This window comes from Plectropomus leopardus, chromosome 15 (assembly GCF_026936395.1).
Source record: "Plectropomus leopardus strain MGB_pleo_1.0 chromosome 15, ASM2693639v1, whole genome shotgun sequence".
NCBI classification, from domain to species: domain Eukaryota; kingdom Metazoa; phylum Chordata; class Actinopteri; order Perciformes; family Serranidae; genus Plectropomus; species Plectropomus leopardus.
The window spans coordinates 13,794,805-13,807,758 of record NC_142190.1 but is presented as its reverse complement, the minus strand read 5'-3'; the positions used below and the strand labels follow the sequence as shown (position 1 = coordinate 13,807,758).

At 41.5% G+C, this 12,954-nt stretch overlaps 1 protein-coding gene across 1 annotated transcript in view; it reads left to right on the top strand.

Annotated features, from left to right (window-relative positions):
- jade2 (jade family PHD finger 2) overlaps positions 1 to 12,329 on the top strand; it is a 211,566-nt gene extending 199,237 nt beyond the window's left edge. Inside the window, exons 13-14 of the mRNA XM_088088756.1 lie at positions 4,418 to 4,563; positions 7,942 to 12,329. Coding sequence (XP_087944882.1) covers positions 4,418 to 4,563; positions 7,942 to 8,730 — 935 coding nt within the window. The 3' untranslated portion in view covers positions 8,731 to 12,329. The remainder of the gene's footprint in view (positions 1 to 4,417; positions 4,564 to 7,941) is intronic.
- The last annotated feature ends 625 nt before the right edge of the window (positions 12,330 to 12,954 follow it).

Below are 12,954 nucleotides of genomic sequence, written 5' to 3'. Positions count from 1 at the left end.
CAACTGTAAAGTGGTGAAATGGCAGCAACAACAAAGTGACACCAGCATGGTTTAAACATGGGATGTTGAAAAGAAAAGTCATTAAGCCACACTTGTGGCACTAGGGATGGTGGTTTGTCAGCTGGTCATCACCATGGATGTGTAAAGAGAACTGGATACAGTATTGGAAATGGGGGCCCCATTCATTCCAATGGAAGTTGCTCAGCGGTGCATTAAAAAACGTTCAGCTGCTGCGTGTAAAATTACCCGAATGATCTTCACTGCTTCTGCGCTGTGGGACCCAGCAGGCACACTACAGACAACCACCACTACTTCCTGTTTAGCGCTCTGCTAACTTGAATGGGGATTAAATGATTTAATCTTGTAGCTCAGCTAGGCTGTCCTTCAGTTTATGACTGAAAATCTGTAAAAGTAATAACATCTCCATCAGCCTCAGCTGTGCTTTGTGTTTAACGCTAATTAGTAAATGTTAGACACTCTAAGCTAGGATTGTGAACACTAAACATTATACATCAATGCTGTCACTGAGAGCATGCTACAATGGTGATGCCAACTTTTGGCTTAAAGCACTGCTGTGTCTCAGGACAGCCTCACAGAGGTGCTAGCATGTCTGCATACGCTTAGTCTTCTGTCTATATCTTCCAAGATGTAAAGCATACAAAAAATAATGTAAGAATGCATAGTGTGTGATAGAATTCGAGCATAGCTAAAGACTACAAAGTGGCATGTTTTAGGTTTACCTCCCACCTTTGTCTCTCTGAACTCTCTACTTGCTTCTCTCTCCTCCATCATCGCCTCCTGTCTTCCTCACACTTCTTCACTGGCTCTTTTTTTTCCCCTCCGTCACCTATTCCCTCCCTCGGAGCTCTCCTGACTCCTGCAGAGACATGCTGCGTCATGGAAACGACCGGCTCTGTGTGTGTGTGTGTGTGTGTGTGTAGTCTGGTGTTAAAGCCACCCTAACAGCACCTCCTGCCGTCCCGCTTGGCAGATCATTATAGGCACTGAAGATTTACAGGGAGGCTGGAGAGATAGTTGAGGAAAGAAAAAAGAAAACAAGCTCAGACCACAAACATCTGCAGGCACTTGTCGGTATTTTTCATAATGTGCCTGTGTGCAAGTTTTATATATTTAACATTATCGGCATCTCTGCTTTTATATTTATATGGTCCTATGGGTTGTTAAGAGGCAGTTTTTCCCCAAAGTGGATCTGACGGACTCCCAGGGTTCTCGTGCAGAGGTTAATAGTTGTTCCTGGCTAAGTCAGAACACTAAATTTCATTATTTTTCCATTCAGTAGATAACACACCCTCTGGAGTCTAACATCATTTTGATTTTGTTTCACATAATTTTTTTTCCTGCTGTTACCAACAAAGAGCATTTTCCTTTGAACACAGTTCTGTTTCTGATTGGTCTGAAATTACTAAAGGTTGTTTTTCAGAGGAAATAGCTTTGATTATTTCTTGTCTACACTGAGTTTTGACAGGGTTCCTGTGGTTGTTGATAGTCATTCATAAAAATAATAGTGAAGGGTATTTTAGTAGTCCACAATTGCGATCGTTCGTGGTGGTCTTGCTGTTATCATCATCCCACCATCTGTGAACATCCTTTTCGGTATAAAAACTACAAGCACAGGATTTTATTACATTAGGGTTTGTGTCTTAAGCTGGGCATACACTGTTCGATTTGAGCCCATTTCTGACCCAATTTTTAAGCTAATCACTGCTCATTTTAGAGTCTGAACAAATTTAAGCTTCATTGGGCATCATTTGCTGCAAAGTACACAGGGGGAGCGAGGACTGATCATAGCTCGTTCAACTCAAAAACATTTCTAAAATGTGCTCAAATTGTAAAATGTCTGACGAACTTTTTGTGCAACTACCTGAGGTCCCAACATAGAATGTTTTTGACAGTTTTGTCATCTATGAAAGAACAAAATATGAGAATTGCTTCTAACTAAGTTAAATTCTGTTTTGGGGTTGGTTTCAAATTTGTAAAATATCCATGTAATCTCCTCTCTCTTTTTTATAGGTAATAATTTATGGACATATCAAACATGTACTCTATCTTGCAAAAGTTATAGTTGTTTATATTTATAGTCATTGTCAAATGACGAAAAGCTACTCTAACCCTAACCAAACTGAATATGACACAGTTTCAGAACAAAACTGACGTTCAAAAGGTGGATGTGATCTTTGAAATGAAATGCTATCAGACTACCGACTCTTGTGTAAGAGGATGTAAAGATGAGTGCAAGCCAAATTGTGGGCACCCTCTTCTGTGGGAACAAGAGGAAAAAGTGCATGATATAATGGATCCACCCCCCACCCCCCATTCTCTGTTCTCCTAAAGCCTCACAGTCTTCACTGCATTGTGTGTATGTTTGAGTTTGCGTGTAGACAAAAAATGCCACAGACAGGCACACAGTGCTTTGGCAGCACTTTCACGGCCCACAATGATAGAAAAAGGAACCATGAAAATCTCCTAATTACACACACACATACATACACACGCACACACACACACACACACACACACACACACACACACACATGCACTCACAGCAGCAGTGTTGGGAAGGAGACAGGAAACAGGATTTCTGCTGTAAAATGGGTTTATATCTTCATTATTGATGAGGCGACAGAAACAGTATGTTTGGATTTGGAGCTTATCGCTGCGTACTGTAAATGTCAGGGTGTCAAGTTGGGTTTTTTTTTCTCTCTTTCTGTCAGGCCCAGAAAAAAAACACATTTAGATGTGCTATGTGAGAGAGTAACATCAATTTGGAAATTTTACATTACAAATTACTATTATATTCATTTTGGTGGTTGGTATAATTAACATAAACAAAGAAAAATACCTCAGATTTAGCTTCCTCTAACCTCGATATGTTTTTTTACACCAACTCAGACTGGGATACTTTGTTGTTGTTGTTGTTGTTGTTTTTTATGTTTTGTTTAGACAGCAGTTGTCAGCTGAATGCATTATTCTGTTCTTACTTTTTGTGCATTAGAGCATCACATGCATCAAAAGCAAGGAGACTTTGCAGGTTTTGGCATGTGTCCACATAGTGTTTTTCTTCGGCAAAATCCGAAATGCATCGGAAAGCGATGGCAGGGTGCTGAGGAGCACTTCATCCCAGCACTTTTTTATTGATGTGCTACATGTGTTTCTGTGAAAATAATATCTTGACATTAACGTTAACTATGAAGCTTACATAATGCTACATTCATCGAGGGTTGACTACTCACGCACAACACGCTTACATCGTGTACAGTGATAAAATCACAACACTCACCAGTAACATGTGGTGTCCAGCAGATCTGCCCCCAAAATCGGGGTTTTCTATCTTTGTTGTGATAGTTTGTGACTGACATATAATACAGTAGCTCAACAAGCGGTTTTCTTTGTGAAAACTTAGCACTCAGAGCAAACCCACAAAAAGCTGGATTGTTCTGAAAAAAAGATGCTGGGCGTGGCACTTTTTCTCCATACACTCTCTCCTCATTGGGGATTAAAAAAAAACAAAAACACCAGCATTCATAAAAAACACTTCAGAGGTCTGCCAGTCAACTTTCGATGATTAGTTGCGACCAGCAGCACTATAGCTCGATCTGTTGGTTGGCCAATCATTCAGTCCATTAACATTCTTCCACCCTTTTGTGGCCACAGTTTTCACCCTCAGAGGAGTAATTTTGGCATAGAAGTCAAGTGTGTGTGAGGCTGTGTGTGTGGGTGCATGATCGCATGAATGCATGCACTTACATGGTTGCAGCTATTGCAAATTTTGCCCTTGTTTCTGTGATATAAATGTTTCAGTTTTGGAATTCCCCACTTTGGAGAGGTCTTTCAAATTGAGTTGCTTGTTTTAAAATTTTAAAAAATGCGAATGTGTTAAAAGAAAATTTTGTTTCATTGCCATTTTTTGAGTAATGACAAAAAAACTTTGCCCAAATATTATTACTTGAATGCAGGTGCCACTTTTGAATAGAGTGAACCGACTTTAATGAATTGACGCTAACCCTGTGTTTAACAGAATTGTGGGTTTTAAGGTTTTGCATTGCAGGTCTGAAAAGCTCTGGTGTTCTGTCTCTATTTATTCCTTAGTCTCTAGTCTCTGAATTGAAAGACAATTCCCCTCAAATCATATGACACTTTTACTACAACTTTATCTCTGGGCTATATTTTTATCTATAAAAATGTGCCACACCCCTCACCTGTTTGCTTTGTCTTTCTCCTCTTCTCTCCATCTTTCTTCCTTCATCCCTACCAATTCTTTCTCATCACTTTGTCTCCCACCTTTGTCACCCCCTGCTCACTCTCTCTTTCCCTCCCTCTGTTTCCGTCTTAATATAATCCATCTCTTCCTCCCTGCATCTTCCTCTCTTGCTGCTCATGTCCCTCCCCCCTCCCTCAGGTTTGTCAAAGTCCTTCCCGTTGGACAACTCTTTGTTCGACAGCTGGCTTGCCCAGTCGGTTCAGATCACTGCTGATGACATGCTGAGCCAGTGGGCTCTGGGTGCCCAGCATCGGGACAAGAGCGGGAGCCTGCTCTCCGATCAGGTAGGCCTTCAGCAGCAGGAGGCCTGCAGAGCAATGCCTCAGCTGTTTTTGAGTTTACTGTATTGTTATTGTAACTGATACATGCAGATGCTACTTTGATAATGCAACAGGTTGAAATTTTACAAATTCAATGCTGCCAAAATAAAAAGTGATCTGCAAGCTGAACTTCATTTCAGCGCCAATACACAGATCAGACCAGTTAATGGAGGAGGAGGATTGCATTAGACAGAGCTGCAGTCGGGCTCTTGGCTGTAAACAGCAGCACACATGGGCAAAATTCAAACAGCTGAAATCAGCAGCAGTGTCAAACAGTCTATCACCTCTTGAACTGAGTCCCAGTCCACTTCACTGGTGGATGAAACTAGAGCCAGAAGCCAAATAAGGAACTATCCTTCCTGCAGACGTGATTGATACGGACATCCAAAGTTACATTCTTTGTCAAAAAGTTCGTCTTAGTCGAGAGAAGGGGCCAAAGGGGCCAAAAGCCAGACAAAACTGATGTCCACAAAAGCAGAAAAAATCTGTAGGCGGGGTATCTGTGCAAGTAGTAAACTGTTTCAAACCAACTTCAAAACTTGTAATACATTGTAACATCTCATACTGACCTTTGTGTACAACGTACTTGTGTATTCTTCACAAGTATGTTTTTGCATGTTAATGCACTGAAATGTAGCACAAAGGTCCAACTCAGTCAAAGTTCTTGCTCAATGTAATTCATTTTACTTGAGGTTGTGTTTGCATTTATGTGAAATGAGGAACTGCAACAAGCACAAATGGAAAGTTTTGGTTAATGACAAAATAACTTAAACAACAAATACATAATGGCAAATCTAAGTTAATCAGTTGAAAATAGGCCCCATCAAATAGACTACCTACTACTTGAGGTACATTTGCTAAAAGCTACAGTGCCCAGCTGTTTTATGAAATTGTTCAGTCTTTTTCAAGAACAAACTTTATATTTGTGACCTGCTTTAAAAAACTTGTGTGTTCAGTAAGGAACTAGTAGCCTAAATTCTACAGATAGAAAAGGAGAGTATTGAGAGTTGGACTAACACACTGATAGTTTGGGTCTTTTAGCTGGATTTGTTGACAGTCTTAAAGAAATTTATTAGAAGAATATTATTTAAGTAAGATGGTGTATTTGGGCCATTGAGAGTTGAAAAAAGCACAGAGGTGGGGGCTAATGTAATTTCTGAGATTAAAATTGTAAATTTACGAGATAAAAACTTGGATATTCTATGAGATTGAAACGGTAAAAGAAAATGAATTTACGTTCAAAACTTGAATATTCTGAGCAAATGTATGACTTTAGAAATTTATTAAGCCGTCATATTTAAGTGGCATCCAGTTTTCGTAAAAGAAATGGCATTCCTTTTAGGACAGAAATATTAGTTTGAATCCTGAGATCCTCCCATTCACAGGCAGAGTGAGTTTCTCCATGTGAGGATAAAAGAAGTTGGAAGTGAGCTCTCGTGCTTTCCAGTCAAGTCTCATTGATCCAGCTGACATCAAAGCTCCTGTTTAAACTGTCCTCAAAAGTAACTCACCAAAGTGTTTCAGGGATCATTAGTGTTTAAGTTTTAGGCATTCAAGTTCATAATGCTGACAAAGTCAACAGAGGCCCCTCCTAGCTCCTTGCTGCTCTAATAGCACATTTAACGAGCCCTTTGAGGACAATTTGTTATTTAGGGCAGTATTGTTAAAACTGACATCTCATAACTAGACTAGAGACATTTGTGCTGTGCTTTTAAATTCTATAATTATCAACTACATTTTACAAAACGGAAACTCATCTATATAAAGGTCTTTTGTCAAATGTCACAAATTCACAGAAAAGAGTTAAGCCTCCAAACTCAAAGCCACATTCATCCACCTTTTATTTTGAGGTATTTCGTCTGAATGAGTGGAGTTTGGAGTTGTGTGAGTTTTTCTCAATTCTCATTGTAGGTCGATCAGTTCGGTGATGGTCGGAGCAGAGTTGCACTGCGGCTGACCTGCTGTTCTTCTCAGGAATGTGCTCTGTTTGTGTATTGATTGGCAGGGAGCTTCAACCAGAATGCATGATATAACTCCATTGTTTGGTTATGTCTTCAGGGATGAAAAAAACCCCAAAAACCCAGGAACATGGTTTTCCAATAAAACAGGATGAGATGTTAATGTGAAACCTAATAAGAAAGATCTGCAAAAATAAAAAGAAATTTTAACAGGTTGTGAGCTGAATTTTATCAAACAAACTCACAGGTCCCACCTTGAAGTGGCTTATTGTTGATATTCATAAAACTCCTTTTCTGTAATATGAAAGAGCAAGTTAAAGATTCAACAAACAAATCACATGAAAAGAATAAACACTCCAATGTAGAAAGCTGTTAGCTTTGTCATTAGATTTCTTTGCTTGTCAACAAAATCACTCGTGACATCAGCTGCTTACATGCTCCTCGGCTGAGCTGCTGGAACTGTGGGTAGGTGGTGGTAGTGGGTGGGGAGTTTTTGCTCCCAAATATTGCAAGCAAGAATGTGAGGTTTCCAAACTAAAAAGCCAAGCAAGATGCTAATTAGTTGTTGTCGGTGGTGGACAAAGTACACAACTCTGTTACTTGAGTCAAAGTACAGATTCTCCTGGTCCGACTCAAATTATTACTTGAGTTAAAGTACTGGATTACTTGCTTTAAAAAAAACGTAATTAATAATTCTTTTTCGATCTCAATTCATTTTTGTATATTGATACAGTACATTTACAGAACCAATGACTCTTAAACAACCCACTGAATGCACTGCCTTGGTTCTAGAACCTGTCGACTGGAAAGCTTGTTGAATATCCTGCAAAGCCTATAGAAATACCTAAATTGACCAAGGGACCGCCATCATTTTCATTTATTAAAATCTGACTACAGTTCTTGATTGTCTCTTTGTTTCTACTAACTGCTACCTCAAAACAAAATGCTTCTCATCCTCCTACCGATGCCTTGTCTTGCAAACAGTGTAATTGCTTTAGATGCAGCTTCTTAAAAAAATAAGCAACAAAATAAAATAATAAATAAAAAAATAAACAACCTACCTTAACATCCCAGTTGCACACCTGTAGCTATATAACTGTTCAGCAGCAAGATAGAGACATCTTACTACAAATTTAATGAATTCACAACCAAAAATACAGTTCAGAAAATGTTTGATTTGGGGGTAACATCTACCTTATTTTTAAGTCCAAAATTTAAAAGATAAAAATCAGTTTCTGCCTTCAAAGCAAATGTTATGAGTAACGAGAGAATTCAAAGGAATGTAGTAGGGTCATTCTTATCCTCTCATCGCCCGTCTCCTCCTTCATCTCCAATTTCTGTCTATCCTCTTCTCACCTCCTCTTCTTCTCCTCCTGTCATCCAGCTGCTGCAAGGCGAGGAGAGCCTTCTAAACCTTATGATGGAGAATTCCATGCAGTCCACCTGGAAAACACCCCAGCTGGGCCGCAAACCACGAGGGAGCAACAAGACCCGTGCACGTGGGCAATCTGCCACCACCCCCAGCCAGCCCCAGACGCTTCTGTCCGCAGCAGACGACTCCGCCGCCAGCAACCCCTCCACCGCAAAGAGCCTCTGGGCGAGCGCGGCGGAGGAAAAGCCAAGCCATGTGGGCCGGAAAGGAGAAAGGTCCAGGGGGTCATCCAAGGCCTTGCACCATCACCACCTTCATCACCACCAGACAAGGAGCTCTGACCTGCACAGGGACCCACCGCCGCAGCCACCCATCTCCAAAATGGATTCCTGTCACATCTCGGAGGACCGCGGCCCGTGGGACAGCGTCTACGCAGGGAATGGCGTTGCATCTGGTTTCACTGCAAGCTCATCTCCACATCCAGCCTCCAGCCCCGGGGCTACGTTGCCTGACACGGGGGCGATCACTCGTGGTGGAGGTCCGCGACTCCGTCTGTCCCGCCAGGGTAAATCAAAAGGAAGGGGCGTCAGTGGAGGTGGAGGCATAGCAGGGCTGGAATCTGTGAGCCTGCCGCTCACAGGAAAGGACACGTCCATTCTGGACGCTGCCGAGACTGACGGGTACTTCTCTGATGGCGAGCAGAGTGATTCGGACATGCGCTCTGGAGGACGCAAACTCCGCTTGCCGCAGTTGCATTCTGGGAACGAGGACCTGCTGAGAAGGAGCGTGCTGGCATCCTAAAGACCTGAGACTCAAAGAAACCCACACAAACAACCAGTTATTCAAGCAAAGTCCCGCTGGCTTATTGTTTCTCCATCTGTGCCCAATATACAGTCCACAAAACACGGCTGGATGGCTTTGTTCAACCAAATCCCTGTCACATTTACCAGTGGAAAATCTCTTCAGCTCTTACCTGCTTTGTTTTTTGGGGGAATTTGAATGTAGCTGTTTGCCTGTCGTACAGTAAAGCTTCTCCACCGGACCTTAGTTTGTTGTTAGCTTACCACAAGATGCGATACATTCAACAAATAGGAAACAAACATTACCTTTAGTCCTTGCTTTTTATTTCGGATTTTTTTTTTCGTTTCTGGGCGTTGAAGTACCCATTTCTGGCCTCATGTATGTGGTATCTGCCAGACTTGGGAACAAACACTTTGGGGCATTATTATTATTATTATTCAAGCTGGTTTCAGGGTCTGCTTCGCTCTTGGTCTTTGTGGCCTGAGATGCATCCAATGAGTCCTTGTTTTCTTGAATACCGTTCAATGGAAAGACAATTTCACACCAGAGCTGGTCTGAATCTGTACAGAGGGTGACATGGGATATGTTCAGCCTTGAAAAGCACAACTAGCAAGTCATAAGAGCTGTAATGTAAGCACTCGTGTGTGTGTATAATATGCGTTCAATCAGGGTTGGGGTCAATTCTTGTCGTGTTGACTCGGTTCAAAATGTACACTAAAGCCGTCATTCTCAAATTTATCTCCACAGGTTTGCAGCTATTTTGATTTCTTTAAAGCAAATAGATTGACCCCAACCCTGGTGCTAGTTCAGATTGTCACACAGAGACACAAACACACAGACATACTGACACACATACTACTACAAGCAAATCCCTTTGCTCACATCACAGCCGTTGTTGAAATAATTGATCTGACATTTGTCAGCTGCTTTCAAATTCTTCCTAATTCTGAGTTTAGGTTTTTTGGGGTTTTTTTAGCCTGAATATTTGGAGAAAGATCATCGTAGAAACTCTGTGCCTTCTGTCGCTTGCCCTGTGCCCCTGCCTCCCTCAACACCCCCCGACCTTACCAATCAACCAAACAATCACTGAGTAGATCAATCAGTCGTTTCTCAATCGGATTTGTAACAATCAAACCAAAAGGAAATCCCGTTGGATTGGTTACCGAGTGTAGCCAGGATTGGGCTCCTTGTCACCTTAACAATTGCCGAGTGCCTGAAAACAAGGATGTAAATGCAGCGTTTGCCATTAATCAACAAAGCATCTGTTAGCAAAGCAGAGCCACAGCGTACTATCAGTGCAGAGAGCTGCCTACTGTTCTGTGCCCCCCACCCACATCTCTAAATAGGTCACTGCAGACCAGAGCTGTCGATAAACAGGGTTTGGCCAGGTTACACTGTGAGCGCCGTGTCACTGCCTCTTCTTGAGAGAACCGACTGCAACAATAGATACGCATGGAGAAAGGACAAAGACAAAAACATCAGCCTGCTAGCCAACTCCCATTCATACCAAGTCTTTTAGATTGGTGGTTTTTGAGCCCCCAGAAACAGCGCTGGGCTTTGGTGCCTATTTAAATAGTGGCAAAATGTGAAATTACAACTTCTGGGTCCATTATATGGTGCCATGGGTCCAAAAATACTTTTCCCATGGACTTATATTGTGAAAGAGACATCTGCAAATCAGTGAATACATTTTTTTAAGGTCACAATCCCAGAAAAATGTTCCATTTGGTCCAGTAACATTTCTAAAGTCTAGAAGAGCCAAACGACTACATCATTTTATCCACATTTAACTTAGCAGAGGGCTAAACTGGAATTAGCTGTCTCGGCTGGCGGAAGTCTCTGGTCGCTTGCTCTATGGCCCCTACGATGCCCCACAAATAAATGAATGTGTGGGAAACCGACTGTCCTTTTTCTGTGAATTGATTAGTCAAAATTGGAGACGTGACAAATCTCAACGGTCCATTCACTGGCTTTTTTGGAGCTTCCAAATGTGACTCAAGTTCTCTGCTGGCTTAGGTTGTGTCACATTAACTAAAAATGGAGAGACAAGCTTTATAAGCATTTTAGAAATTTAAATGACATAACGTGCAGTTTATCCGTATCATTGGAAAAAGTAGTGAAAACCCTAAGTCACAAGTTATTTATGTTTACTACAGTATATGAGGCCACCAGCGTTCAATTTTTAGGCATCAAGAGAAACTAGTCCTAATTTATCTCATCCATGTGTATCTTTGCTGTTTTGCTATGGGTTTAGTAAGATGCTGAGCACTGAGTGGGCACCAATGTGGCTTCCACTTAAGTTTGACATGGCCACGCTCTTGTAACCGATGGCTCTGCTGCATTTGTTCTCCTGTTAGACGAATGATGACAATGTAATAATCAGCTTCAGAGGCCTACGCTCTTAAGTTCTTGAATTGAGTTGTTTGTAAATTTGTTTTTCAAAAAAAAGATACGTTTTTGTTGTTCTCTCGGAGAGTTGTATTTTATACTTAAAGCAGTCCATGGTATTCTCAGGGGTTAAAAAAACTTTAAAAAAAAAGAATAAAAGGTTTAAAAATGTATCGAAAAAGCGACGTAAGACAGAGATACATATATATATACATATATATATATATATATACATATTTTATATCGTATACAGTATATATATATATAACGTGATGTGTGTATGTCTAGAAACTTCCTTATTTGACAAGCTTCACTGTTTGAACTCCTACGCAACTACTACTGAGCATGCTCCTTCTCTCAGTATGACCATATGACCATCAGCCTTGGGTTCAATAGTCTCAACCAATAATTAATGCCCATTTGAACTTGTTTGAGTCAACAAATGAGTGGGACAGGTTTCAAATAATATTAGCCCCGTGGTCACCCACAAGAAGGGACATTCTTCTCAATCTCCCAGCTTTCTTGCAGCCAAGTACACACCCATCTGGTTCCCATGGGTGAAATAAAGCATCACAGGTGATTAAGGGCTGCTTGACCCAGGCCTGATAAACAGAGGCGCCAGTCCAGTCTCTGTTGTTTTTTTTTCTTTCTGTATGGACAGCTTCGAACCTGTCTTCTGAAGTGACCACGCCAAAGAACAGATCTGTGTATCAAGGCAGCATATTTACATCTTATCTACACAAACACACATACACATGCACCGTCTCTGTTTTTGAAGTTGAGGAATGGTAGATAAGGATGTCAAAACAACTCTTGCTGTCCGGGTCCGCTCAGTTTAATTTCAGCCTGGTTCGACCCAGCTTGATGGGGAAACGCCGTAAGCTCAGGCACGGTGTTGTGGTGTTGCGTGACCTCCTCTAATTCACATGGGGGCGCTCTTTAGTCTACTACACCACCACCCATGAACCCAACCTGGATTCTCCCACATCTGCACCCATGGGGGGGTTACATAGGAATAGCCTGTCGCCACAGAAATGGGCTTGTGATGGTTATTAAAGTCACACATATTAACCCCCTTCAGAAAAAGCCAAATGCTGCTGAACTGAACACACCGCTCTCTCTCTATCATACACACACACACACACACACACACACACACACACACACACACACACACACACACACACACACACACACACAAACACACACACCAGAGCTGGTATAACAGGGTTATAATGTACAAGATGACTAGTTTTTTATATGTATGTGGTCCTGACTGCATCAGGAAGCATGAGCTTACTCAGAGTGAAACGCCCCCTATCAGCAGGAGAGTATTATAACTAAAGACAGAGCAGTGTCTCTGTCCCCTTTTGTCCTTCAGATGTAACCATCGTAGAAGATTCACATAGTCCACACTTGTCTCTTTTTTGCCATTGAGAGGCTGGAAACCCCCTCTTTTGAAAGGTTTTTGTGTTAAAGTATTGTCTAAAGCTTTCATACAGGACAGGTGGAGGATTTTGGACTTCTACATTGGCTACTGTTATTACAACCCCCATGGAAACTGACCACAACTCATACAATAGCTGCAACAAAGCTTGTGTTTTGAAGCGAGGAATCTGTGGCATATCGTCATTACAGCCCACAGATTCTTCCACTGGGGGTGGTTGTTACCATTCATGGGTTGCTAAGACAGAAACATGTAATCTTGGTTTCAATATTCAGTGTTCAGAGTAGCCTGACTTTGTAGACAGTGGTATTAGACAAGGCCTCACATGTACGGCCTTAACATGTAGTAGCAAATGCTAAGGCTGCACAGTGTTGTCATGGAAAAAAATC